The sequence below is a fragment of the Pan troglodytes genome, chromosome 16 (assembly GCF_028858775.2).
Source record: "Pan troglodytes isolate AG18354 chromosome 16, NHGRI_mPanTro3-v2.0_pri, whole genome shotgun sequence".
NCBI lineage: Eukaryota > Metazoa > Chordata > Mammalia > Primates > Hominidae > Pan > Pan troglodytes.
Genome location: NC_072414.2, coordinates 75324511 through 75352215, shown reverse-complemented (window position 1 = coordinate 75352215; position 27705 = coordinate 75324511). Strand labels below are relative to the sequence as shown.

Sequence of the window (27705 nt, the reverse complement as noted above, 5' to 3'; positions counted from 1 at the left end):
GTGGTGGGGGAAGGCTCGGATCTATTAATACAAATAGGTCAGAACATAAGGAAATATTAAATCTATGAAAAAATAAATATCAAATGAAAAAGTATCTTGAATCCAATATGCCTTCTAATTTAGTAGATATTGTAGGATAGAACAGTATCACAAATATCAAAGATAATATGACCAACATGACTGTCTCTGTAACAACAGCTTATTCATGAACAAACACTCCTCCTCTTGGAGGCTGAAGAAGGACTGGTTCACTAATTAGGGTACCTTGGTGGTTTGGTTCAACATCCTATCAGTAGAAACACTGATTTAATATAAACATTTAACTAATATCTCCTGTGCTCTATCCACTTTGCTAAAGACAATAAGTATGTTCTTATGAGCCCTGTCCAGGAATGTGTGTGGGAGTCTGTACATTTTCACCCTCTTAACAAATTAGGCATTACAACTTGGACCAAGTGGTGGTGTTGAACTGCTTCAAGTCAAGCTTGTTTCTGCAAATGTAGCATTTTAATATTCAGTGTACCATTTAACATTTATCATATTCCATTTCATCAGGCAGCTGATCTTTTCCATAAGCCTCCTGGGGCCATCTTTTGGTATGCTTGCTCTTCCATTTATAGGCTGGGGAGGAAGGTGACCTGAAGAGTGGTTAGGTGACTCAAGTTCATGAAGAAAAGCACAAGCAAGACAGTAACACCAGTGCTATCCCCACGGTGATGAGATATGCTCTATAGCGGGGGACTTTGTAAACAGTTTGCCTGCGTGTGTGTGTCATGAAAACTCAGGATCTTTCAACCAGAAATCACAGTCCCTGAAACAACCTGCCAATCACCTTTATTCTTTTATAACTTAATATTTAAAAAACCTTCAATCAAGCAGTGATTCTTCCTTTCAAATGTAGCTGGGTAACTAGAAATAAAGGAAAATATTTTATTCTATGGATTTCATATTATCAAATGAAAATGAGTCACGTTTTGGGACGCTATAGTGGCAATTTAAAAAGCTCCCTTCTCACTCTTATTCAAATAGTTGTTTACGCTTTACTCAACCTGCTAATGTGACAACTAGTTCATGATTTTTTTTTTTTTTTTTGAGACAGAGTCTCGCTCTGTCGCTAGGCTGGAGTGCAGTGGCATGATCTCAGCTCACTGCAATCTCTGCCTCTCGGGTTCAAACGTTTCTCCTGCCTCTGCCTTCCCAGTGGCTGGGACATGACTACAGGTGCATGCCACCACGCCCAGCTAATTTTTCTATTTTTAGTAGAGACAGGATTTCACCATGTTGGCCAGGATGGTCTCGATCTCTTGACCTTGTGATCTGCCCGCCCTGGCCTCCCAAAGTGCTGGGATTACAGGGATGAGCCACCGCGCCTGGCCATAGTTCATGATTTCTTATCCCACACCCTTCAGGCCGGATGTGTTTCTGAGTTCAGAATTTCTCAGACTTCAGACAGGCAGAATGATGCATATAATGAAACATTGTTAATGCCCTATAATAAATCCATTACTATTTGTACTATATATGTATTTATAAATCCACACAAAAGGAGATTAAAGAAGATTACAAGTAGCCTCACATCACTTCAGGTCAGGTTTTGCAGCCAAATTAGGTTAGGTTTTTGGAAGTAAAAATTCATGAATGTTGAAATATGAAAATTCATAGAACGGTTTCTCAAACTGTAGCCCCCAGAATAGTAACATCAGCATCATCTGGGAACTTGTATTCATGAATGTTGTAATATGAAAATTCATACAACAGTGTTTCTCAAACTGTGGCCCCCAGAATAGTAACATCAGCATCATCTGGGAACTTGTTAAAAATGCCAACTCTCAGGCCTCACCCTAGATCTAATGAAGTGGAAATTCTAGGGTGGGGCTCAGAAGTCTGTGTTTTAACAATTCTCTGGGTGATTCTGATGCATGTTAAACTTGAAGAGCCACTGCCTTAGAAAAAATGATTGCCTACAGATGCCTTACCTGTCTCTGCTCCTGCGGGAGGGAAAGGTAGCATTACAGCCCTCCACTGTGCATGTGTGCATTTCTTTGACATGCATATTCTTGTGATGAATTTTCACACTACAAGCATTTTTAAAGGTCTTCTTGCAGATGTCACACTGGAAGCGATTTTCTTCTGTCTGCCTTGCTAATGCATGCTGACCCACGTGCTCCAGTTCTTTAGAATCTTCAAGACAAGGAAAAGCCATTCCCCTGTTGGACAAAGCACTGAAGAGTCCCCCAGCCAGCAGGCGCTGCTGCAGTTCCATGTAGTCAGAAAAAGGAACTTGGGGTTCCATCCCAGGTGTGAAGTAGTGTTCATGGCCACCATCCTCGACCTCCCTTGGCACCATGATCAATGCTGGTGTCTGCTCAGTCTCCCTCTCTGAATTGTGTGTGGCCTGCTCAGGGGTTCGGCTGATGGCTCCACTGGACTCAATTACTGATTCACGATGGCAGGGCCTCTCCCCTTCAGGGAAAGGCTTCCCTAAGCCTCCTGACTGTACATGCTGCTCCTCAGATACTCTGTGTGACCGAGGACTGCAGGCCTCCTGCTCATCTTCACTGACCACCTGTAGGGGCATGTCTTCATCTGAGCTGAGGTTGTGTCTTTTCTCATTAGCTATTTCCACAGCTTCTTTCTCTATTTTGATAGGCATACTGGACTTCCTGGATTTCTTCTTGGGAAGGGCATCAAATGGCATTTCGTTTGAAATGAGCTGTTCTGGGATTGAAGAGGACAACAGCGGGAGGGAAGGCAGTATCCCAGGCGTGTTTGCTACCTCGGCAGGCGTGGCTGGACTGCGGTAGAAAGGAAGGACTGGCTGGACTGTCTTTAGGTTGGGAAAAAGCACACCATTTTGCCCAATGTTTGGGAAGGCTGGTTGGCCTTTGGAATCCTCTCCTGAACCAGGGTAGCTGGGAGGAGGCCTACAGTCTGGGGACGTCACTGTGAAACCTGGGCACTTGTAGTTCTCAGAGCTGGCCAGGTTCAGGCTGTTCCTGAGGTCTTTGTCCCGGTTATTTCTGTTCATTGGCATGTGCAGCCGAGGGTTGGGGTTGGCGCTATGGCGATTCCGGCTCCTTAGGGAGCTGAACACCATGTTACACCCTTCGATGGTGCACTTATGCTTGATCTTCAAGTGGACGGCATTGTAGTGGATTTTGAGGGTGCCTTTGTCATAGAAGGTCTTCTCACATGCAGTGCAGAACACTCGGCCCTTCTTTGTACCAAGGCTATTCCTCTCAGGCTTCACTTTGGCCTCAGGGGATAACTGTGTCCTTTCAAACTTAGTGACAATGTTGTATGAGCTGGAGTCACTTAAATGGGTGCTGTCTTCTTTTTTAGTAATAGCATCCGGACAGTTTAAACACTGATCTTTTTCAACCTGAAATGGTGTGGAACTGGAAGTTAAGAAGCTGCTGTCAGGGAAGGGCCCATGGACTTCCTGTTTGGGGTCCTGACTTTGGTCATGACCCTGCTCCAACATATATTGTTCGGGCAATGACCCTATCAGTGCAGGAGGCAGAGGGTTGAAGAACTGGAAAGGCAGCATGAAAGTCATGTTGCTTATGAGGTTCTCAAAGGGGTGTATACTGCTGGGGTTTCCTTTGTCCACAGGAGTGGGGAGGCTAGAACTCCTGTGACTGCAGCTCTCGATGAAAGCCCTGATATCTACATTTGCTGTGGAAGGTGGTATGATGATGGATTGCTCTTCTTTCTCTTGAATTGCCATGAGTTCAACTATAGATTTGGTCTCTCCAAAACGAAGGAACTGCTGCAAGGTGGCCACTTCTTCCTCACTGGTCATGATGCTCCAGTGATCCAACACCTTTCCTGATGCATCCTAAACCCAAACCAGATGTTAGAAGTGTGATCAATTTACAACTCCTTACCCTTTCCTCTAAAAATGTAGTCCACTAGACTATGGGATACTTTTGTGCATATAGGAAAAAGATGAATGCAGGGCTTTGGGGAATTTAGTCCCTGCTCACCCTACTCTCCCAGGCCAGAAGCTTTGTGCAGAACATAAGCTGCACAAATATTAGCAGTAGTCCTACAATTGGTGCAAAAGAGACAAATAAAATCATATTACTCAAGTGAAGTCAGGGAAATGTAGTGATTATTTTTCACCTCATTTCAGACCAATTGCTTGTCTAGCATTAGACATAATAATTTTCCCTGCTAAAATTAAAATATGTATCATTTGAACAATAGTAACTTCTTTATCTAAAGAGAATAGATGGAACAATCAGGCCTAGATGCAGCTCAAGTATTCATTTGCTGCAAGTTTAATAATCTTCCTAAGCAACTAACATCAGAAAACAAATGAACTGTATTGATCTACTGCACACATTCACAAAGCAGGGCTGTAATTACACTGGAGTGTTGGAGATCTTTCAAACTCTAGCAAGGCCTAACTTTTCCCAAAACTACAATAAATATTTTATCACAGAACATGTATTTGATGGCCTACTGAGATTTTTCACAGTGCATGTAAGAGTTTTGAAGATGATGAAGAATGTAACATCATAAATTTTTCATGCACTAGAGGTTCAAGGTAATTGATTCCATATTTTTAATCCTAACACTAGAAAGCAAGATTATTAGGATCATTAAATATTGATCTATGTCGTAACGTAAGGTCATAATGCTACTCTACATAAACGGTTGTTTCTAGTCTGCTGGGGGTCCTGCACTAGAGGTGAGCAAACATTTTTACAGGGAAAGATTATGGTCTTTTGAGTTAAAAAGAAGTGAGTACAAATTCTGGGTCTGCCACATACTAGTGAAATGACTTTCAGCATGATTTTGAGGCACTCTAAGTCTCTGGTTTTTTGACTGGAAAATGGGGATAATATGCCTAAGCTTAAGATTATTGGGAGAGGATCTAGGTCTATAAAATTGTTTTTAGTGTTCATTTTAATTACATGGCCTACCTTAGTAAGACTGACATCTATGTTGGTCTTGGAAATATGTTCGCCTCCCATTTCATTGAAATTTTTACCAAACTTTGACATTTTCTAGTGTAATGGCAAGAAAATACAATGCTGTAGCTGTTTCATATCTTAAAGGAATGACGCTTCATCTCAGGAAACATGTTCTTTGCTTCTAAAAACACCTTGATAGCCTCTTTGGAAATGAAACATGAAGCCTACACACTCAGCATGATCTGGGAACAGAGGTAAACTACTCTGCAAAATAAAGAGGACAGAGAGGATGAAGGGCTTGGAATACTGCAGAAAAGAAGAGAATATATGAAGATGCCAAAAGAAAACTGGGGTGTGGGGAGGGAGGGAGGGAAGGAGGGAGACATACACACACACACACACACACACACACACATAGAGAGAGAGAGACTGAGAATGAGCAAATGCATACATGAACACAGAAATATAAAAAATAGAGCCTAGGAAGGAAGAACATCAGTGAGATGGCAGAAGGCTTTAAAGAACAGGAAGGTGTGCTATGAAATTATAAGTTGTTTGCTGTGTGGTTCATGTAAGTTCCCTTTCTCAATCCCAAACTCTCAGTAAAATCTGATACAGACAGCATCTTGTGTCAGTAAGTAGTTTGGGACTAATGAAAGACATGGAGGCAGCACCTGAAATGGGGCAAATGGTTTATTGTGGAAGAGGTAGTTTAGTAAAAGCCAAATCAGAGAATATGTAATGCTCCTAAAGCTTCATAGGTATCTTGGAGGAAAGCCTTGGACTCCCCCCAAGAACATGAGGTAGGGGCTTAGGCCATTAGAAAAGAAGTATTAAAGGGAAAGATGGCCACCAAGGGCTGTAGCATTGGGAGGTAACTGGGTTACGTCAGTTATATGGGCACAAATTTCAGAAAACACCCTAGGAGGACAATGTTCATGTTTACTGTACCTGCAGTACGTATCCACGGATATAATCCTGAAGTGTCCAGTCCAAGGCATGGAGGATCTGGAGAACCTCATCTTGCTTCAACACACTGAAGAGCCGGTCCAGTAGGATTTTTAGGCGAACGGGGATGGCCTGGGTCCCATAGAGCATGAGGCTGCTAATATCAAACACTACATTGGACTGGACAATCTCCACCTGGCTTGTTGGATACATGGGGGGGATCCTTAGCTTACTTAGAGCTGAAAAATCAAATTGAGGAAATGTCATTTTGAAAAGTTCTAATTGTAAGAGAAACACTGCAAAAAAAAGTAGGTTAGGACCAATTCTTGGTTATTTATTCCACAGAAAATACATGAATATACAAATGATTAAATACCTTAATAGCTATGAAACTTCAAATTATTTACAGGAACTTCTAAAATACACGAACTAGCCTGAGACTTTTCTCCCTTTCTTGTGGCCTTGCTAAGGAAAGAAATAGTCACAAACAAGGAAGGAATAAGGAAAAGGGGTAAAAACTGAGGTGGGAGGTGCATAATCAAGAGAATAGCTAATCAGGAAGCATAGAGTCTGGGGGTAAAGAATCTGGGTTTGGGAATCTGAGAGATCTGAGTTTGAGCGTTAGTTGTGGGGCTTGACATTTTCTAGTTGTGGGGCTTAACAAATTAACCCCCCTAAGGCCACGCTGTCCAATGTAATAGCCATCAGTCACATATGGCTATTTACATTTAGATTAAGTTAAAATTAAACAAAATTTAAAACTCCATTCCTCAGTTACACTAGTCACATTTCAAGTACTCAGTAGCCACAAGTGACTACTGTAGAGTTGTCAGATTTGGCAAATAAAAAAAGATGCCCAGTTAAATCCAAATGTAAATTTGAGATAAACAATGAATGGGTAGGATATACATATACTAAAAATATTCATTGGGATATACCTAGGCTAAAAAACAATCTGTTGTTTATCTGAAATTCAAATTTAACTAAGCGTTCTGTATTTTATCTGGCAATCCTAGCCTAGAGGCTGTAATAGATAGAACAGAATACTTCTATCATTACAGAATGATAGCAATGAAGCACTAGTTTCTACATCTTTAGAGTGAGGTTAATAAGACACTTCCCATATAGAGTAGTTAAGATTCAAGACTCTTTGAATCTTAGCCTGTTACCTGGGGCATGCTAGTAACTTACTAGTTTACTAGTTAGTTGTCATTCTTAAGATATTAAATCAGTTCCTGAATAACTCTAAGTTACTTAGAGGTAACACTACAGGCCAAGAGAGGGTGAAAAATAAAGCTACCGTGGGCCACCCATCCATGCTTGCATTGGTCACACTGACGGTGGTTTATTTTCCCGGGTTTGAAACTTTGGCAACTACAGTTCAGAGTACAGCTGATAGCCTGAAAAAGAGGAGAAAACAGGTATGTGGAGCATGTAAGTGATGTGTGAAACATTCATTGTATTTCAAACAAAACATATTCCTCCATTCGGCAGCATTTATTGAGCAATATGTGCCCACTGTGTGCCAGGCCCAGAAGTGTATATTGTACTCTGGAAAGATGAGCAGCCACCCCTGCACCTGGAGACCGTGAACACATTACACAGATATTCCACATTCAAGAATCAGTTTAAACATCAGAACTTTTTATAAGAAAAGATTATGGGTTAGAATGAAATCTCCTGCACTGTTATTAAGCTCATAGAAAGGGTAAACATATTTTCACCAAATTTCTAAGTTGACTAAAGCAGCAACCCTGGAAAGTATACAGAAGCTGTCTTGGAACAAGTAAAAGGGAGAATAATATGAACTGAGAGTAATCTAAATATAAAATTTATTTCCCCCCACCCACAGATATGGTAGAAGCTGAAAATACAAATAAGATTTGAGAACATGTAATAGCTGACTACATTGAGGATGATTCCCTGACGCCACTCACTGAACTATGTGACTGTCAAGAGACAGACACAGGCTGAACAAGCCTTGCATCAATGCCCCTTGCATGTTATGGTGCCATGTTTTATGTGGGGGCATAGAATGTACAAAAATATAGCTGAAATTGAAAATAGAGATGTACATGTCCAACAAAGTTCTAGTATTAAAAACAAAGCTTTGTCTGAGCATGGTGGCTCACACCTGTAATCCCAGCACTTTGGGAGGCCAAGGTGGGTGGATCACGAAGTCAGGAGTTCAAGACCAGCCTGGCCAATATGGTGAAACCCTATCTCTACTAAAAATACAAAAATTAGCCGGGCATGGTGGCACATGCCTGTAGTCCCAGCTACTCGGGAGGCTAAGGCCGAAGAATCGCTTAAACCCGGGAGGCTGAGGTTGCAGTGAGCCAAGATCACACCGCTGCACTCCAGCCTGGGCGACAGAGCGAGACTCCCTCTCAAAAAAACAAAAACAACAATGACAAAACCCACAAAGCTTCACGTATATTTTTAAGACAAGTTTCTCAAAGGAGATACAGTCCTGAAGAATATAATCTATTATTAAACAGAAAAAGCCCTCAAAGCAGCTTTGTCAGTGAGGTTCCTGGGAAGAGCTGCTGGGTAGAATTTGTATGATTCACAAGAGTCTTGAAACTGGGAAGTGCGTGTGTGTGTGTGTGTGCGCGCGCATCTGGAGGAGGGATAAAAAAGCCTTACAATTAAGGTTTAAACCTCTAATCTGCCAATTGAGGGACTATGTGGCCCTGCATGGGGGAGAGGGAAAGGAGAATCTAGCTGAAGACTTGGGAAATTCATTTTAAGGAGTATATGATCAGTCTCCACTTAAAAATTGGTTGCTGGTGGGATTGTAAAATGGTACAGCCACTTTGGAAAACATTCTGGCAGTTCCTCAAAAAGTTAAGCATAGAGTTACTATATGACCCAGAAATTCCACTCCTAGGTATATACCCAAAATAACCAAAAACATGTCTACAAAAACTTGTATATGAATGTTCATAGCAGATTATTCACAATAGCCAAAAAGTAGAAAAAACCCCAACATCCATCAACTGATGAACAGATAAACAAAATGTGATATATCCACTCAACTGAATACTACTGAACAATAAAAAGTAATGAAATACTGATACATGCTGCAACATGGATGAACTTTGAAAATATTATGTACTAAGTGAGAGAAGCCAGGCACAAAAGTCACAGACTGTGTGATTCCATTTACATGAAATGTCAAGAACAGGCCAATTGATAAAGGCAGAAACCAGATTAGTAGTTACCTGGGGCTGTGGAGAGTAGGGTATGGATAAGAAGTGACTGCTAGTGGGTAGTAGTTGGAGGGAGTGTGTTCTTGTTTGGTTTGCTTTCATCTTTGAGAAAAACAGCTTTATCGAGATACAATTCACACATACCATATAACTCACCCATTTAAGGTGTACAATTCAATGATTTTTAGCATATTCACAGAGTTATGCAACCATCATCACAATCTAATTTTGGAACATTTTCATCTTCCCCAAAAGGAACATGTACAATAATATGGTAGACACATGTTTTCACTTCTCTTGGGTATAGTCCTAGAACTACTGGATTGCATAGTAACTCTTGTTTAATGTTTTAAGAAACTGCCAAACTTTTCCAAAGCAGCTGTATCATTTTACATTCTCACCAGCAACGTATGAGGGTTCCAATTTCTCCACATCCTCATCAACACTTGTTATTGTCTGTTTTTTTCATCAGAGCCATCCTAGTGACTGTGGGTGAGATCTCATTGTGGTTTTGATTTGCATTCCCCTGATGGCGAATGGTGCTCAGCATCTCTTCATGTGCTTATTGGCCATTTGTATGTCTTCCCTGGAGACATGTCTCTTCAGATCTTTTGCCTATTTTTAAATTGGGTTGTTTACCTTTTTAGTATTGAGTTATACAAGACCCTCATATATTTTAGATATACGTGCATTACCAGATATATGATTTGCATACACTTTCTCCCATCCTTGGGTTATCTTCGCTTTCTTGATGGTATCCTTTGAAGCACAGAAGTTTCAAATTTTGACCATGGTTTCTTTTTGAGGTGATGAAAATGTTCTAAAATTAGATAGCAGTGATAGCTGCACAACTCTATGAATATACTGAAAGCCACTCAACTGTACACTCTGTAAGTTAATTTCATGGTATGTCAATTACATCTCAATAAAAATATTATTAAAACACAGGCTGGGCACAGTGGCTCACGCCTGTAATCCTAGCATTCTGGGAGGCCGAGGTGGGCAGATCACCTGAGGTCAGGAGTTCAAGACCAGCCTGTCCAACATAGTGAAACCCTGTCTCTACCAAAAATACAAAAATTAGCCAGGTGTGGTGGCATGCACCTGCAGACCCAGCTACTCAGGAGGCTGAGACAGGAGAATCGCTTGAACCTGGGAGGTAGGGGTTGCAGCCTGGGAAACAGAGCAAGACTCTGCCTCAAAAAACAAAACAAAAAAACCAGTGACCCTGCTTAAATACAGGTTAAATTTTTCATGATTTGACTGTCTTCTAAGATTTATTTTGGACTAGAATGGGTTTGAACACAGCTGCAGCTAGGCATTTTCAGGTGATGCGGAATAGGGCTGTTTAAAACTGAGGTGTACAGTAAATAGCAACAGCATTACCTAATCCATTCAAGAGGCTACCAAAAAACAGGAAATGTGGGAGAAAAGGTTTTGCTCTTGTAAACTGTACAGTATAATACAAAAAACTCCATGTGATTAACACTCACTTTAATAATGCATGCATTCTCAAGGGTGATGCTATCATCCCCAAAGGAATAAAAATTGGTCTTGGGGGGTGAAAGAATTACTCTATGTATAAACACAGATGTACATACATACATAAACCTATATCGCAATGGTGTGATCCTAAAATTTCTTTGGAGAGGCACAATTAAGAAAAAATGTCTAAAATCTCCTTAGGTGTGGAGGTTAATGAAAAAAAATCAAGAAACACTGTTCTAATGACAGAAATTATTTTACTTTTTGGTTACAGAGTTTATACTTGCATATACACATACAAATGTATTAAATACATGAACAGTATACATCTATGTAAGTATACCTATATACATAATTATATAGTTACCTTGAATGTAAGTTAAAGGATACAAGTGAGTGATGGTTGAATTTACATTACACACTGTCAAAACAAAAATTCTAAAAGGCACGATTAACTTAGTTTGTAATACACCTAAAACGTTGTTCAGCATCTCAAACTTGGCTGCAACCCTCTGAACATCAGCTCACGGATGAACCAATTATTGCTACATTCTCTATAGCACCAGTACACTCAGTACTAAACCTCTGAAATATTTCACCATCTTGATTCTATAAATATGACCATTTTACAGAAAAATTTTAAAAGGGAGAAAAGTTCTTATTTTGGATTATATCCCTCAAAATGCCATTCCTTTTTAAAAATTTTTTATTTATTTTGAGACGGAGTCTCATTCTATTGGCCAGGCTGGAGTGCAGTGGCACAATCTTGGCTCAATGCAACCTCCACCTCCCAGGTTCAAGTGATTCTTGTGCCTCAGACTCCTGAGTAGTTGGTATTACAGGCATGCACCACCACACCTGGCTTTTTTTTTTTTTTTTTTTTTTTGTATTTTTAGTAGAGATGGAGTTTGCCATGTTGGCCAGGCTGGTCTCGAACTCCTGACCTTAGATGATCCACCTGCCTCGGCCTCCCAAAGTGCTGGAATTACAGGTGTGAGCCACTGCACCAGGCCCCATTCACTCTTTAAAAACAAGATGTTGGAATTATATGAGTAAATTCACATTTTGCTTATTTGGAAAATAAGACCTGCTTTAACCAGAAGTAGAGATGTCCTTAAGCACATGCTTCCTGAAGACTCTGCTCAAAAGGCTCACGCAACCCAGGAAACCAGGTGACTGTCTCAGGTTCAGCACAGCAAAATCATAGAGGGAACAATTCCAAGCATATTTCATAGATTAATACTGAAACTTATTTTTTGCATCTCGTCACCTAGGTCAGGTTTTCTCAACTTTGGCACTACTGACATTTTGGCTGGATAATGCTTTGTAGTGGGGGGCTGTTCTGTATGTATGACATCTGATCAGCATCCCTGACTGCTACAAACCAGATGCCAGTTACACCCTACCCTCCAGTTGTGACCACCAAAAATGTCTCCAGACACTGCCAAATGCCCTTGGGGGGGCCTATACCACTCCCATGGGCATTTGGGGCCTATAGTTTTAGTTTGGGGGCAATTTTAGCTTCCGTTTCGGGACAATTTTAAATAATTTTGTCTATAATTCAATGAATGAATGCAGCTTTATGAGAAATATTCTTGTGGTTCTCCATGAGCCCATTTGAATAAGGCTTAATAAAGCTCATTAAACATCTATGGAAATAAATCTCAGAGGAATTATTTATGAACTAAAAAAGCTAATTACAGTGTCTAAGAAAACTTCCAATATCAAGGCCCTTGGGTTTTTCCACCCATCTTAGAACTCCACGACATAGTAAAATTACAGCACCATTATCTAAAGATAAATGAAAACTTCTAAAATGAAATTAAACGAAAATATTCTAATTACAGGACAAAAAGTACTCATGTAAATCAAAATGGAAAACTCTTAAAATGTATAGTCTTTGGAATCCATTCTTGTTCCATTCTTCAGAAACATAAAGCAGATGTTTACAACATTCTGAACTCATCAAGACACGATCATTGCTTTTTAATGCACTCATCTTAATCAGACTATTTTCAGAATTGTTATTAATCACTTTGATGTGCTACAAATCAACATTCAAAATCCTGGTTTGCTTTTTTGTAACTATCGTTTTCTCATTTATCTAAAAACTACTGACACACCTAGTATGTGATGGAAGATTGGGTTTTGCAGTCTTGGGATAGAAAGTTATGACCTAGTTTTTAGGCATGCTCCTGGACCCACTTCGTCTCTCGGACACCTCTTCTACCTTTGGCTTGAGGAGATGCTACCACAGGCCTCTTGTCAGGAGATGCTGAGTTGAATTCCTGGCAGTGATCAGGCTAGGCACATAGTTGGGTATATACATAGATATTCAGTGCCAGACAGAGTAGGTCTCTCATGGGATTTGAATTGAGCTCAGAATAAAAACTGTTTAGTTCAAGGCTGTTTTCATCTCTAGTATGTGCATATACTTTCATTTCACTGAAGATAAACCCAGGGGGATATTCCTGGGGGACTAACTGGTAAGGGGAAGAGGGAATTTTGGGGTTCCCAGATTCACAGCACTGGCCCTTTGAAGGGAGTCATTTGTGTTAATTAAAATTAAATAAAATGGCCAGGTGCGGTGGCTCACGCCTGTAATCCCAGCACTTTGGGAGGCCGAGGTGGGTGGATCACGAAGTCAGGAGATCGAGACCATCCTGGCTAACACGGCAAAACCCTGTCTCTACTAAAAAATACAAAAAATTTGCCGGGCGTGGAGGCAGGCGCCTGTAGTCCCAGCTACAGGGGAGGCTGAGCCAGGAGAATGGTGTGAACCTGGGAGGCGGAGCTTGCAGTGAGCTGAGATTGCGCCACTGCACTCCAGCCTGGGTGACAGAGTGAGACTCCATCTCAAAATAAATAAATAAATAAAATGTAAAATTCAGCCCCTTGGTCACACTAGCCACATTTCAGGTGCATAGTAGCAACATGTAGATAGTGGCTACTCTATTGGACAGTGGAGATACAGAACATTTCCATCATCACAGAAAGCTCTACTGGACAAGGCTGAGTTCAGTGGTGGGTAGATTAGCCACCCTTCCAGCATCTGCTTTTTGACGTGGTTTAACATGTGATCTATTTTAAACCTCACTACAGTACTGTGAGGAGAGAATTCTTCTCAGAAACTTAAATTTATGGAAGATTTGTAACATGCCCAGGGTCATGCAGTTGGTGAGCCTTATTGAGCATTTATTACATGTGAGACACTGTACTAATCAGTGTACAAGAATTATTTCATTTCTTTCTCACAACTACCCAGGGAGATTAGGTATTACTATCCCGATTTTATAGATGAGGAAGGTAAAGAACTTACAGGCTACTGGGATGGTCTCAAATTTGGATACTAGGGGAGGATTACGTCTTGAAATATCAGTATTTGGTGCTAACTACAGTTATGGTTTCATTTAATTCCTACAACCACTTTCAGAGTTAGGTATTATCATACACATTCTGCAGATGGGGACATTAAAGTTCCACACAGTAAAGACATTTCATTCATTGAATAAGTATTTACTGAGCATTTATGAGCCAGGCATTGTTCTAAATTCTACAGATTAAAATGTTGAACAAAACTGATAAGGTCCCTACCTTCAAGGAGCTTATATTCTAGAGGGCAGAGACAGGAAATGAACAACAAACAGTATCATTTCAGAATAAGGCAAGTGTTATGAAAGAACTAAGAAGAGGCCAGGCGCAGTGGCTCACGCCTGTAATCCCAGCACTTTGGAAGGCCGAGGCAGGGAACCTGAAGTCAGGGGTTCGGGACCAGACTGGCCAACATGGCGAAACCCCATCTCTACTAAAAATACAAAAATTAGCCAGGCGTGGTGGCGCATGCCTGTAATCCCAGCTACTTGGGAGGCTGAGGCAGGAGAACTGCTTGAACCCGGGAGGTGGAAGTTGCAGTGAGACGAGATTGTGCCACTGCACTCCAGCCTGGGCGACAGAGACTCCATCTCAAAAAAAAAAAAAAAAAAAAAAAACTAAGAAGAAAGCTATGCTAATGATTTAACTGGGTGGCATGGAGGGATAGGGACAGGAGTAAGAATGTTTTAGACTGAGTCATCATCAAGAGCCTTTGAGGAGGTAACATGTGAATTGAGTCCCAAGGCATGCCAAGGAGTTGGTCATGTGCAGACTGGAGAGAGAGGAAGTATTTAAGAGAGAAGGCATAGCAAGTGCAAAGGCTCTGAGGCACAATAGAGATGGGTGTTCAGGGAACAGTTAAGGGGCCAATGTAGCTGGAGTGAAGTTGTTGAGGTTATTAGCAGAAAATGAGAATAAGACAGGTGTCAGAGACCACTGTGCATAGGACCTTGTGGGGCAGGTGAAGGAGTCTGGATTTTAACAGTAAGCCTTTTTTTTTTTAATGTATGAAATGAATATAATCTCCCTGTTAAAAAGATACCTCTGGCTGCAGGGCTGGGGAGCCCGAGCTCCTTCCCGTTCACCTCACTGGGCACCTTTCACTGAGAGGTAGTAAAACCTAGGATTGGCCTCAACCTATGTCTTACTTCCAGTTAAGCCATGTAAAAACTTCAGCTCCATGCCTTGGTGCCTTTGGCCATCACGTGGGCTGGAAACCTACTCCTGCCTACCTCAGAGGCCTGTTAGCCATATTAATGTGGATACACAGATGGGGAGCTGAAGCGATCAATCAAAACAGTGAGACTGTTACTGCTGCCAGACCCACAACAAGTAAGTTCTTCGGTCTTCTGGGCTCTGGTTGTCCGACTCTGCACAGAGCTACCAAAAATATCTAAGGTAAAAGCCCCTAAAAAAGTTGCTTCACAATGAATCATTCCTGCAGGAAAACTCCAAACCAACACCTAGCACTGGGCCTGATACTTGGTAAGCCCTCCACTGGTATTATCTGAGAAAGTAAATGAATGATTGAACAAATCAATGAGAGAACTGTACTACGCTTACTGATTATTAATCTTTTTCCCCCAGTTATCTTTTTCCCCAATATGCCTTAGTAAAAATAAATTTAATTTCCAAGTCTCAGTTGGTGGTCCGGTGACTTAAGTACTGACCAATGGTATACAATACAAATTGTTGGGTGAAGTATTGTAGAAAACTCCTCATAAATAGCAGATGACTCTACTGTAAGACCTGTCTGCCTTTCCCTCTTCCTCTTTCTTGGAACAAGAACCTGATGGCAGGAGCTCAGATACCATTTTGTGACTAAGAGGCAATACCGAGGTCATGCCCTAAGGATGGCTGAGAAGAAAGAGTAGCAACTATTATTTAGGAATTCTTTTAATTTGCAGCCAAATGCAGTTTCTAGTTTACACACTGATCTTCCAGTTGACTATGGAGAGGGCCATGTAAAAACCACATGGAAAATGACTCACTAGCAGAGATTACCGAAGTTAAGTTTTAGAGTCTGTGGTCCTCTCTTACGTGTGAGATTCTAAGGCTATGCCAGATTCTCAGTGGAAAAAAATCGTAACTCTTCAACTTGAAATTTAAAAACCCAGTCTGGCAAACCACAAATCACTTTTTAACAGCCACCAAGCTTTACAATAAAAATGCTTCAGGATTTTCTTTTTTTGAGACAGGGTCTTGTTCTGTCACCCAGGCTGGAGGACAGTGATCACTGTTCCCAGCAGTCTCTACCTCCCAGGCTCAAGGGATCCTCCCACTTTATTCGCCCTCCCAAATCCCACATAGGTGCATGCCACCATAACCAGCTAATTTTTTAAAAAATGTTTTTATAGAGATGGGGGTCTCACTATGTTGCTTAGGCTGGTCTTGAACTCCTGATTCACTTTTTTTCTTTTTTGGAGACAGTCTGGCTCTGTCACCCAGGCTGGAGTGCTGTGGTGGGATCTTGGCTCACTACAACTTCTGCCTCCCAGGTTCAAGTGATTCTTCTGCCTCAGCTTCCTGAGTAGCTGGGACTACAGATGTACACCACCACACCCGGCTAACTTTTTGTATTTTTAGTAGAGATGGGGTTTCACCGTGTTAGTCAGGATGGTCTCTATCTCCTGACCTCATGATCTGCCCACTTTGGCCTCCCAATGCGCTGGGATTACAGGCATGAGCCACCGCGCCTGGCCAGTTTTTTCTAAGTAGTACTTTTTAAATGTTGAATATAGATAATTGTTGCTAACGTGCATATCAAAAACTGCCAATCAGGACACATAAAACAAGACATCTTTTAAAGCAGCTGGGCTACCTTTGGTGTCTAGGTGGAGAGCCTGGCTTCACTTAACCTGTTGTGAAATTGTCATTCTTACTCTTTCTGTGGCTGCAGAGCTAGCCTTCCTGGTTTAGGAAACTGCATCATTCAAGGGTGGGAGTTAATTCTCTACCCCACTGCTCTTTGGAGCTGCTCTGCCTCTGCACTTCTTATTTTCCTTATTAGAACTGGATTTTTTTTTTCTCCTTACCTTCCCACCTCTCACTTTTCACTCACTCCTTTCACTTTTTCTTTTTAAGTTTCCCACTGTTTTTCTTACATATGCAAACCCACAGAGGTACAACTAGGATTCTGAAAAATAGTATCACCCTTTGCCAAATAGGTAATAAGGACAACCAGGAAGAAGAGAGGTGAAGCCCACTAAGTCCTTTAATGTGAGGCAGCTTATCTGCAGGTGAGAGTGTCGGACTTTAGCTGACCTTGAGAAACACACATGGGGCAGACACTCAACACATCATGCCATCATCTTCCACTAATAGTTTAAGAAAATGATAATCATTTATTTAACAAGGTTTTTATTTGTTTGTTTCTAAAGCATCTACTATGTACTTGGTAACCATGGGGAGCTTCATGGAGATACAAAGATGAGTAATTGCCAGTGTCTGACACTAGAGAAGACTTGAATGACTGCAAGAAAAAATCACACAACTGGGTTGGTCAAAAACAGCAGAGTAGAGAATATGATTTGTCAAAAATTAGCATGAGTCATTCACTGTGTTAAAATCTAGGAATTCAAAATATACTCAAAACAAACAGAACTCATTGGCCACTTTTAGAAAATGCTAGGAAACCAACTAACTATTCTGAAAATTGGTAAACAAAGGAAAAAAATCAAGTGTGTATCCTTTGCTATATAACCTGTATTTCAGGGTAAAAAAATCATTGATGAGACAAAGATTATCTCTGAATGTGGATCAAATAAATGAAGAACTAGAGTATCACCATTCCGCAACTCCTAATGAAAAATAGGAGGCCATTTGTCTCTGGACTGAAGGATACATACCACCACACATCTGGTGTTCTTGATAAAAAAGTTCAAACCTGAATTGGATCAAGCCTCTTACTCAACTCCAATTTAAGAATATACAGGAGATACAGGAATGTTTAAATGATACTACAAGGAAATAATCATTGAAATTCAGACCAGGGAGCACTCTACAGGACAAATGATCCAGCTTTTTCAACAAATAAATTGCAAGGAAAAAAGTAAAGTATGAACCTATATATTAAAAAAGACAATGTACGGACCTTACTTGAATCCTGATTTGAAGAAACCAACTGTAATATAAAGTTTGTCAGGTAATCAAGGAAATTTGAACACCAATTAGAAATTTAATGACATTACAGTTATTGTTAATTTTTTAGGTGCTCTATGGTATACTGCCCTGGTTTTTTAAAAAAGAGGCTTTGTATTTTAGAGCTTCATATTATAATATATATGAATGAAATTATATAATGCCTAGGATTTGCTTTAAAGTAATCTAGTGTTGGTTATGATGGGTAGGAAATACAGATGAAATGAGACTGGCCCAAAGTTGGTAACTGTTGAATCCCCAAGCACATATTACATCGTTTCATTCTAATTTTGATTGTTTGAAATCTTCTATAATAAAAAGTGAAAAAATAAGTCAAACTCCTACTCTCCCCCAAATTAAATAGTTTGAGTGGGATAGGAGAAATGGAGAAGTCAAGGTTGTACAGAGAGGCCAGAGAGGGCTTCCTCCAGGAAGAAGGCATGCTCTCATCAGTGCATGCAAGAAATACCACAAGCCTAGGTACAAAGTAAAGCTTACCATGTACATATGTGTCAGGCCAAGGAGCCTGGGCCACAGAGCACAGGTCTCTGTTATGGGCAGTGAGACCTACCTTGAAAGACAAAATAAGGTGGGCCTGGGCTGTCCAGATGAGCAGCCAGGAGTCTCTTTATTGGGTTCATAGGATCATTGGCTTTCTAAAGAATGGGGAGGCACTGTTTACCACAAGCATGGTTAAAAGGAGATGTGGGCAGCCTCAGAAACCAGGTAGTCAGCATTTGCAATATAAACACAACACTAAAGGAGAATGGACAAAATCTGGTTTCTCACTGCAAGTATGAGGATGAAATGAGAGACCAAAGACTGAGGGCATGGAGAAGGGTCTGGCAGAGAAAGGGCAGGTGGGAGGTAGAGCTCCTTCAAGTGACAGATATTGATTGGGCTGAGTCTACCTGTGAGTTTAAAGTATGCATGACACATTTGTAGTGTTCTCTAGCTGCTTAGTTCAAAGACTGTGATGGGGAAAATACTTGTTCTTTTGATGTCTATGAATCAAAGTATAAACTCTGTGCCAAAATAATTTAATGTCTGAGCTTTTTTTCTTAAAATTATTAGTTTCAAAAACTGAAAATCTATGAAATAGCTGAAAAACATGCAAACGTTACCTTAAAAGCCAAGCCAAATATTTCTTCTTTAAAAAAATTTAAGAACTGTACAGAAATGTAAATTATATGGATATATTTTTTCCTTTATAACCTAAATTTGGGAAACCTCAGAGGTAATCTTTAGAAACCTTTGATAACAAAAAACCAAAAGATATTAATTGCATGTAAAGGGAACTTTCCGAACATAGTTGAATCAGCCTGAGGAAAAAAATACAGAGCAAAACACTTACACTTTAGCATAATTTTACCTAAGTTACATAAGCAATGCAACTTCACTACTGCTGCTGATACAAAATAAAGACGAAATTGTGAACATTTCTAAGTAAGATTTTGTAAAACATTCTTTTGGGGACTCATTGAGAACTAGGTTTTTGAAACTAAGTTTTCAAAAAGAAAAGATCAAACTTAGTTAATTATGCCATCCTGATCCCTTGCTTCAAATTCAGTGTGAAGTATCATGAAATGTTAAGAGTTGACAGTATAAAAATTTTACCTTCATAATGAATAATGCAAGAAACAATTAGAGGACTACAGAAAAAGGACAACACTTCCGGAAGCTGATGTACAACTAGAAAAGAAATTTGAGGTTTGAGTATTTGGTAGGATCACACAAATAATCTGTAGGAGACAATCAAACTAATCTAACTATATGAAAAAATGTTAGAACCCTGAATTAAGAGTTTACCTGAGGCAACTATTTCCCTATGGACAGGGCTGTTTGGACCTGACCCTCACATTTTATTTCTCCATCTCTCTTTTGTTTCACATTAGTTGAATGAAATTATCATTTACCCAAGGCAGAGTCCTCCTGTGATTTGTTAGGCTGGTTTATAATAATAAGTCCATGTGTGGACGGCAAGAGTGACAGTCTGTTTGCCGATAACTAACTATGTGAGGTTTGAGAAGGCCCAAAATTGGACCCTGGAGAAACAAATCTGTTCTCTGTTTATACCCACCCTCTTCGGCTAAAATAGGCATGTGTCTGTGCAGAGAAATGGTGCCACAGTGGAATCTTGGAATTTCCAGAATTAGGAAAAGGACTTCAAAGAATGACAAGATATGCAGAAATAAGGTTTTCAGGTGGAAACCAGTTTAAAAGGAAAAAGAAATGCTTTCCAGATGCTTCTTTTGAGCAGAATCCAGTTGTCTTTAACATCTCTCAGGAAGTCATCAAAAATAAAGAAACAAAAACTCTGCAGTAGAACACTTGGAATTACGTAATTAAAAGAAAAGTACTAACTCCCTAAATCTTGATTTTAGATACTAAAAAGATGGGTGTCTCATCATTGAGATTTTACCTTAGCTAAGGTATTTTCAGTTCTTTCTAAAAAGGACAGTTTCTGACAAAAGTAACCCACTCTAAATGACATCTGTAGAGGAGAAAATTCACCCTGGGGTGAAGCACACTCCTGTAAGTAATTTACCCTGTGGAACCTTCAGGGCATCCCTTTTAATGGCCACATCAAAATTACTTCTAAAGCCACATACAGAAGCTAAAAGACACTTCTGCCCCCCACTCCATAAGCTGCAGTTTAATTTTACTGACAAATTGAACTTTTAAAATGTTTCCCCGTTTATACTTATCCCTAGGCATTCATAAATGACAAATGTGTGCTTAGGGACAATTACTTTGTTCCACAGGGAAACCTGTATGGTTTTCTCTCTCATCTATCAGGTTGGATCGTCTTTCCAATCTGATGATCTTGAGGTACAGAAAGTGGGCATGGGCCTGGGATGCAGGCCTAACTGCTACATGGGGGAGATGCAATAAAAAATAAAATAGCCCTCTAGTAAATCTCATGCTTCCAAGGCAATTACTTCATGTTAGTCAATATTTCTAATGAGAATTATAACCACAGCAAACAGATCACTGTAGGTATCAATGGCCAAAGAACTTTAACCACTTTCTGAAGGAGGAGAATGTCCCTAAATCCTTACTAGTCTGAAGGGACACTATAGGTACAGATGATATTCATATTAAATTATGCAGATGCCTGAACATAATTACGAGTTCCCAAAGTGTGAGCATCATGTGTGCTAGGTGAAGATTTCACCACCTCTTCTCAGCATTTAACTACAACAGGAACACGTTCAACCAACAGTTGACTTGAAATAGTAATAGTTTCTTGGTGAAATTAGTTAGCAAACTTATTAGATGAGAAATCAAACGATGACTCGTATCTTATTCGCTTTAACCATCTGAAAGTATGCCAAAAAGAATAGTTATTTCTCAAAATTCATCATCACAAAAGGAGAAGCTATCTTTTCACACCTCTTTAAAGAGCAAATCAAATCCAGTACAATTTGTAACATCTGAAGTAATGTTCTTTTATATGATGTACAAAATTTTATTTTGACAAACTATTTTAACAAGGTTTTAATATGTATCAACGAATCTGGGAAGGGATCAATGAAAAGAGAGTCAGTGTATCCATCACTGAACAAAAGTTTCAATACATAAACACGTATTTGCAAACTCAGGGTCGAAGACTTAGAATCTTATCAAGAGATCCCATAAAATCGAATAGCAAATTAAATAAACAGCGAATGAAAAAAAATCTGCCAAATGCTGTTTTTCAATTCACTTACTGTCAAGCCAAAATCTTGTCGCTTTGATGAAAAGAATATATTTTAAAAAAAATTGTTGCTACATCTGCTCTGTGGTCCTATGCAGTAACACATGTTCTCTCTCCCTCACACACACACTCTCTCTCTCTCCCTGACAGGGATTCCCAGGACACCGGTGGGGCCTCTCTTAGGCCCCTTAAGTGTTAACAGCAGAGGCCTGGCTGAGACCAGGCGTCTGGGCCGATTTAAATGCCCTGGCCTTCAGAGGACTGCGGCGAGCACAGCCATAAAACCAGGGGACGTTACCGAACCCCCGAGCGTCTGATGCCCCCCACCCCCCAACCACACACAACTTCACTCACACAATTAAGGCTGGGAGATGGCATTCCACTTAACTGTCAGACTGGGAGCGGTGGCAGCCCCGCAGCCACAAAGAGATGCCTTAAATGAGAAGAACATGTTTCTACACCGCATTTGTGAAAGTTTGGCTCGGAGCTACGCGCTGATTAATATCAGATCTCCTTCACTCGCCTCGCCACAATCTTGTCACATCTGGCTGACAAATCCCGAGGAACTCCGGCAAAGCCAGGCGGCGGCGGGGCTCCGGGTCTGGGCGGCGGCTCCGGAGGAGCAGCGGGAGACCCCGCAGCGGCCTCCTCCTTCTCCGCCCGCGGCCCCCAGCCTCGCCGCCGCCGCCCGGCTCCCAGCACGGAACCGACGGGGCGCTCCCGAGACGGGCGAGCCACGCGCTCGCAGGTCCCAAGGCCAGGCTGGGCGGGACTGTTAAGGGAGCTCGAAGTCGGGGGCCGGGGGCTTCCCGTCCCGGCGCTTCCCATGCAAACCCCTGAAGGAAGCGGCAGGCGCAGCCGCGGGCTCCGCAGCCCAGGCCCACTTCCTGTCACTCCAGGAAAACCTCGGAGCGGCGGACGCGGCTCGGCCCGGCTTCCCGCCCTGAGCCCAAACGCCTTAGCCCCGTCCCAGCGCTTTCTGAAAGACGGGCCACCTCGCGCGGAGCCGCGACAAGGACTCCAGGGTCCGCAGTGAAGCTGGTCAAATCTGCCCCGCACACGATCAACGCTCGGTCTATGTCCCGGAAGCTTTCGGACCGGACCTGTCTAAATAGCGATTTTCAGTCGTGGGTTTTTTGTTCTTGTGGGTTTGTTTTGTTTTTTGTTGTTGTTGTTGCTCTACAAAAGATTTGTCCCGCAGTGGACGGGAGCCTCCTCACGGCCACCCGCCCGTCTCCGCAATTCTCCTCGGAGTGACCGGAGGCTGCCGCGCGCCCCGTTCTCCAGAGGAACAATCCCCGGAGAGAAAGACGGCCAGTGTGAAATATCAGCTGTTTCACAAATTCTGAGGTAAAAGAAAAAAAAAAAAAAAAAGGAGTCGACCCCCACAGGTGGAAACAGCAAGTCCTAACGTCCTGGGCTGAAGTCTGGGGTGCGGGCGGCAGAGAGTGGCGTGTAGGGTACCCGCCGAGTGCCGCCGCCGATTTCCACAGGCTGGCCCGCCGGCACCTCCGACGCGCCCGCTGATCCGGCGCGGAGACCGTTTGCCAGCTCCGGGACGTCGGGCAGGGACGGGTCCCAGAGCCCCAACCCCCCCGCCGCCGCCTCCCGGCCGGAGACCACGGTCCCTCCCGCCGCGCCTCGGGGCCGCGCTGCCGCGCCGGTAGCCAGCTGGCCCTCGGGAGGTGGCCCTCGGGTACCCACGGGAGCCGGAGCCCAGCGGCGTCCCGGGCCGCCTGCTCCGCGCACAGAGAATTCCCGCGCCCGCGGAGGGCGCCGCGCTTACCTCGGCCATCCTGCGACCGCTGCGGTGCCGAGGCTGCCGGCGCGTCTCCCGGGCCCGGGCCGCCCCGCGTCCGCCCCGGCTCGGCGGGCGCCGCCGCATCCACGCTCCGGCCGTCGGGGCGCGACCCGGCGAAGTGGGCGGCTCCCCAAGCGCCCAGGCTGCGCAGCACGATGGCCGCCCCCGCCGCGCACCGCGTGTGCCCGCACGCCCGCCCCCTGCGCCCCGGGGACGCCCCTCCGCCCCTCCCCCTGCCCCTCCGCCCACCGCGCGGTCGCCCCACGCCGCGGGCGCTGCTTCGCCGCCCGGGAGGCCGCCTCCCGCCCCGGGACCGGATAACGCCCTAAATCAGCGCAGCTGAGGCGAGGCCGTGGCCCCCGCAGACCGCGGAGACCTCGCCGGCGGCCGGCGCGGAGGTGTCTGCCCCCGCCGGGCTTGAAGGCACTTGTTGGTAAAAGACACAGACGTGTCGGTGTTTGCCTCTCCCGGGGAAGGGCGAAACGCTCTGAAGTTCTCTGGCGCTCTTCTCAGGAGATGATTCGGCCTCCCCTCCTACCTTGGGGCGCCCTCGGGGTCTCACTGCCGCCGAGGAAGAAGGCCGCGCCGCCCTCGCCTGCAGAAACCTCATTCCCGAGAAAGTGCGGGACGAGCGTCTTGGGATGTGGAAGAAGGGGGTCGCCAGGAGGTTTTCTTAATAACTCAAAACAAGCCCCCCCCACCGCACACGCGCACACACACACACACACACACACCCCTTCCCTTGGGTGGTCTGAAGAGTCGAAGTCCCAGCTTGACCACTTTCCCAGGACAAATGGCTTTGCTCTCTGGGCCTCAGTGGCTTCAGTTGTAAAATGGGATTAAGTTTTTCGCGTCTTATTGGATGCTAGGGACGAAATGAAATGAAGTGCCCTGGAGAAGCCAACTGGAGGTGGTGGCCCCGAGAGCAGACGCGGAGGGGCTGAGGCCGCAGGATCCTGGAGCCCAGGAGCTGACGGAGATCGCCCACAGCTGCTGCAGCAGCGTCCGGGTTTCTGCTGCCCCGGGGCAGGGCAAGCCTCTCCCAACCTCTTCAGCTCCTTAAAAGGAGTCTGTAAAGGGTAGACTGGGGGGGCGGCGGGGGTCCTGCTTCCTCTTCCCTCAGTTTCTTCCACCTGCCTTGCTGCTGGTGGGGATCCTTGAAAAGGAAACAAAGCTCTTCCTTCCCTCTCTGAGAGGAAAAGGAAGATGAAGTGAGTTGCCCTCAGCCACCCAGAGTGTGCCTGGTTGTGGCTATGGAAGGCACAGGCAGGTGGAAGGCTTCTGAGGGGAAGAGAAGGGAAAGGAGGGAACAGGGTGTACGAGGAAGAATGTGTGGGTGTCTGGGCGTCCTGGGGTCCAGCGGGTCCTTCTGCCTCTCCTGGGGTGGACACACAGGTGAGTGTCCTGGGCCTGATGTGTGGTGCCTTTCCTTGTAGGCTTGAAGTCTCCTGGCCTCACGTGATGGACCTTGCCGTGGGGGGAGATTCTTTTTTTTTTTTTTCCACGTGGCTAACTTCATGATGTAGCTTTGCTAGATTCATTCCGCATCTAAACTGCTTACCTCTCATTCCTCCGTGCCCCCGTATTGAGGCCTTTCTTCTAACACCTCCTTCTCTGTTTGTTGTAACACAGTGCATCTTTGAAGGACTTTCTGGAATGTTACCACATCTCAGAAACCTTCCCTGATCCACCAAGCCTCCACTCGATGTGCTTTTGCCCTGTTGTGACCCCCAGGCACTTTTTTCTGCCTCTTTCATCGTGCCAGTAGCATTCTGTAGCCTAGTTGTGATGTGTGCTTGTCTTAATTCCTTTGGTCGTTACTCATCTTAGTGGCTTCTGTGCTATGAGATACGGTAGCAGATAAACCTCTGGTTTTGCAGTCATAGTGACCCGGGGATAGCTCATTCCTAGCAACTGGAAACTGGCTGAGGAAGTCAGCCTTCTTGGCCCCTCTTTTCTTCTCTATAAAAGCAGATATGAAAGCCTGCCTCAGGCCAGATTGGTAGGACTAAATAAAATAGTCTCTGTTCTGCAAACCCTCTCCCCCTTTCCTTTCTGCTGCATCTAAAACCAATTTTTGGATTAACTTAAATTTGTTACCTACAGTAATATTGTAACCAAGAGAGATCCTTGATGACAATATTACTGAATGCCACCTATGCCTATTATAAATACACCACAATGTCTATGTCCCAGGCGGTGGCCCACTTAAATAACTTTAATCTGTCCAATTGAAAGTTTTGGTCATTATCTTTATATTAATTGCAACTAAATTATATGTGTTTTAGTAAAACTTTCTGCTAGCAACAAATATCAGAATCAACTGTGTAACTCTATTCCTGGCTACAAACACAAGAAGGATTCTGGCAGTACATAATTTGAAAACATGAAAACAAGCTGCCTCTTCCAACATGTACCGTTGGGATCGACAGATACATTTTTTTCAAATGTGACAATTTGGACCGACATATAGGGAATCAGTAGGTCGAGATAAAAATTACTAATTAATCTTTTGCAGTTTCATTTTAAATCATGTACCTGATAGTACCATGTGACCTCTGAAATCAGTCCTCAAATTTATTTCTCAGGTCTGATGGGCTTCTCTGCCATTCCTTGGAAATGTAAGTAGAAACAGGAACAGAGAAACCACCTGTGCCTGTAGACAGGAGTGTGGTACTGGCTGGGTAAAGACTACCCAGACCATCTTCCTGTTTTCCTGCTGGTTACCAGTGGGGTCTGGTATGGCCTTTCCCTCTTCTAGACCTCACCTTTTTCATCTGGCAAATGAGAGCATCTCTGAGAGCCCATCCTGCTCTTGCAAAGTCCTCACGTTTTGCTTCTATGTTTCAACCTTGCCATTTTCTTTTGTGGCAAGTTCCTTGTCTTGGCAAGTGATAAAAACAGATTGTCTTCCCTAACTTTACATTATCAAGTACTAAAAGAAACTTTATTAAAATTGGAAAGATTGAGAAGATAACAAAATAATGAAATCTTTGTGACCTGATGATAAGGAGGTAAGAATCAGCTCTTCTGAGATGCAGGGCTTGATTGGGTTGCTGTGTCTCTGACTGAGGCATTTCCCAGAGTGAATGTGTTGTCACTTTCCATCCTGAGAATCAATGACAAATGCTGAGGGGCTGGGCAGGCTGAGTCAGGGGGAAGTGGGGAGGTGGGGGGCCATGTGAACCCAGAGCCAGTGCCTGTCTGAAGTGGGCAGTAGTTAACTCTACTTGTCATCAGCCAGGAATGTGGGCTCAGTTTTGCCAGATTTCTTGCGTTTTCAAGAGAAACTGTAAATGTTCTGATGTTTAAAAATTGGCAACCAATTCAAATTTTTGATAAATACAGTATGAGTCAAAGAAAATGTTTGCGAGCTGAATCTGGCCAATGTGCTATTCATTTCCACACTCTGCTATATAGTGATGTCTTCTTGAGGCCTGGGATTGTAGCACATGATAGACGTGCAATAAATATTTGTAGTGTGAACATCACTCCTGATGGAGAACAGCTTATAACCTCCCTAAGTTTTAAATGGAATTCTCGAAAAACACACTGAGATTAGACACAACCTTTTGTGTTGGATCTGAAGTCCGCAAATGGGCAGGTAAACTTTTCTAATATTTACACCCTAGAAGACCCCCTCTGGTTGTCAATAAATAATTCTGTTAAATACAGAATAGCCTCTTCTTAGGAAACTAAATCTCACAAGCAGTTTTTCCCCAGTGGGGACAGATGAGCTTGAAAAAAATTTTAAAGAATATTTTTAATCATGGAAATCGTATTAGAAAAAAAAGCACCTTTTAGCTATAGAGGTTTGGGCACTAACAGTGGGAACATCATGATACTACAGCAGGTCAGGCAAGCAGGTAATCTGCCTAAGGAGGTAGCCGCCTCTCACTTGAGCCCACCAGCGGCCTGGAGGAGGAGCCAGCCCTGGGGCTGTTGGCAGAAAGACAGGGTGAGGGCCAAAGGGTCAGGGCAGGCCTTTTAAAATAGCAGGGTGGGCAGAGAGCAGTGGCCCTGTCGGTGGCCTTCTGTGGTGTCCTCTCCTGAGTCCTCCACATTCCTCTGAGGTGTCAGGAAACAGCAGGAGGCAAGAGTCACATTTGTGCCGTCACC

At 43.1% G+C, this 27705-nt stretch overlaps 1 protein-coding gene across 4 annotated transcripts in view; it reads right to left on the bottom strand.

Moving 5' to 3' along the window:
* Positions 1–23792, bottom strand: part of BNC1 (basonuclin zinc finger protein 1) — a 28858-nt gene extending 5066 nt beyond the window's left edge. Inside the window, exons 1-4 of one of the 4 annotated variants that reach the window (XM_016927313.2) lie at positions 23572–23792; positions 7174–7273; positions 5877–6112; positions 1977–3841 (exon numbers count right to left, since the gene is read on the bottom strand). In XM_016927313.2, the coding sequence (XP_016782802.1) occupies positions 1977–3841; positions 5877–6112; positions 7174–7273; positions 23572–23670 (2300 nt within the window). In that variant the 5' untranslated portion in view covers positions 23671–23792. The other 3 variants (XM_009429707.5, XM_063794279.1, XM_009429709.5) reach the window with 3 other exon arrangements.
* Positions 23793–27705: the final 3913 nt, after the last annotated feature.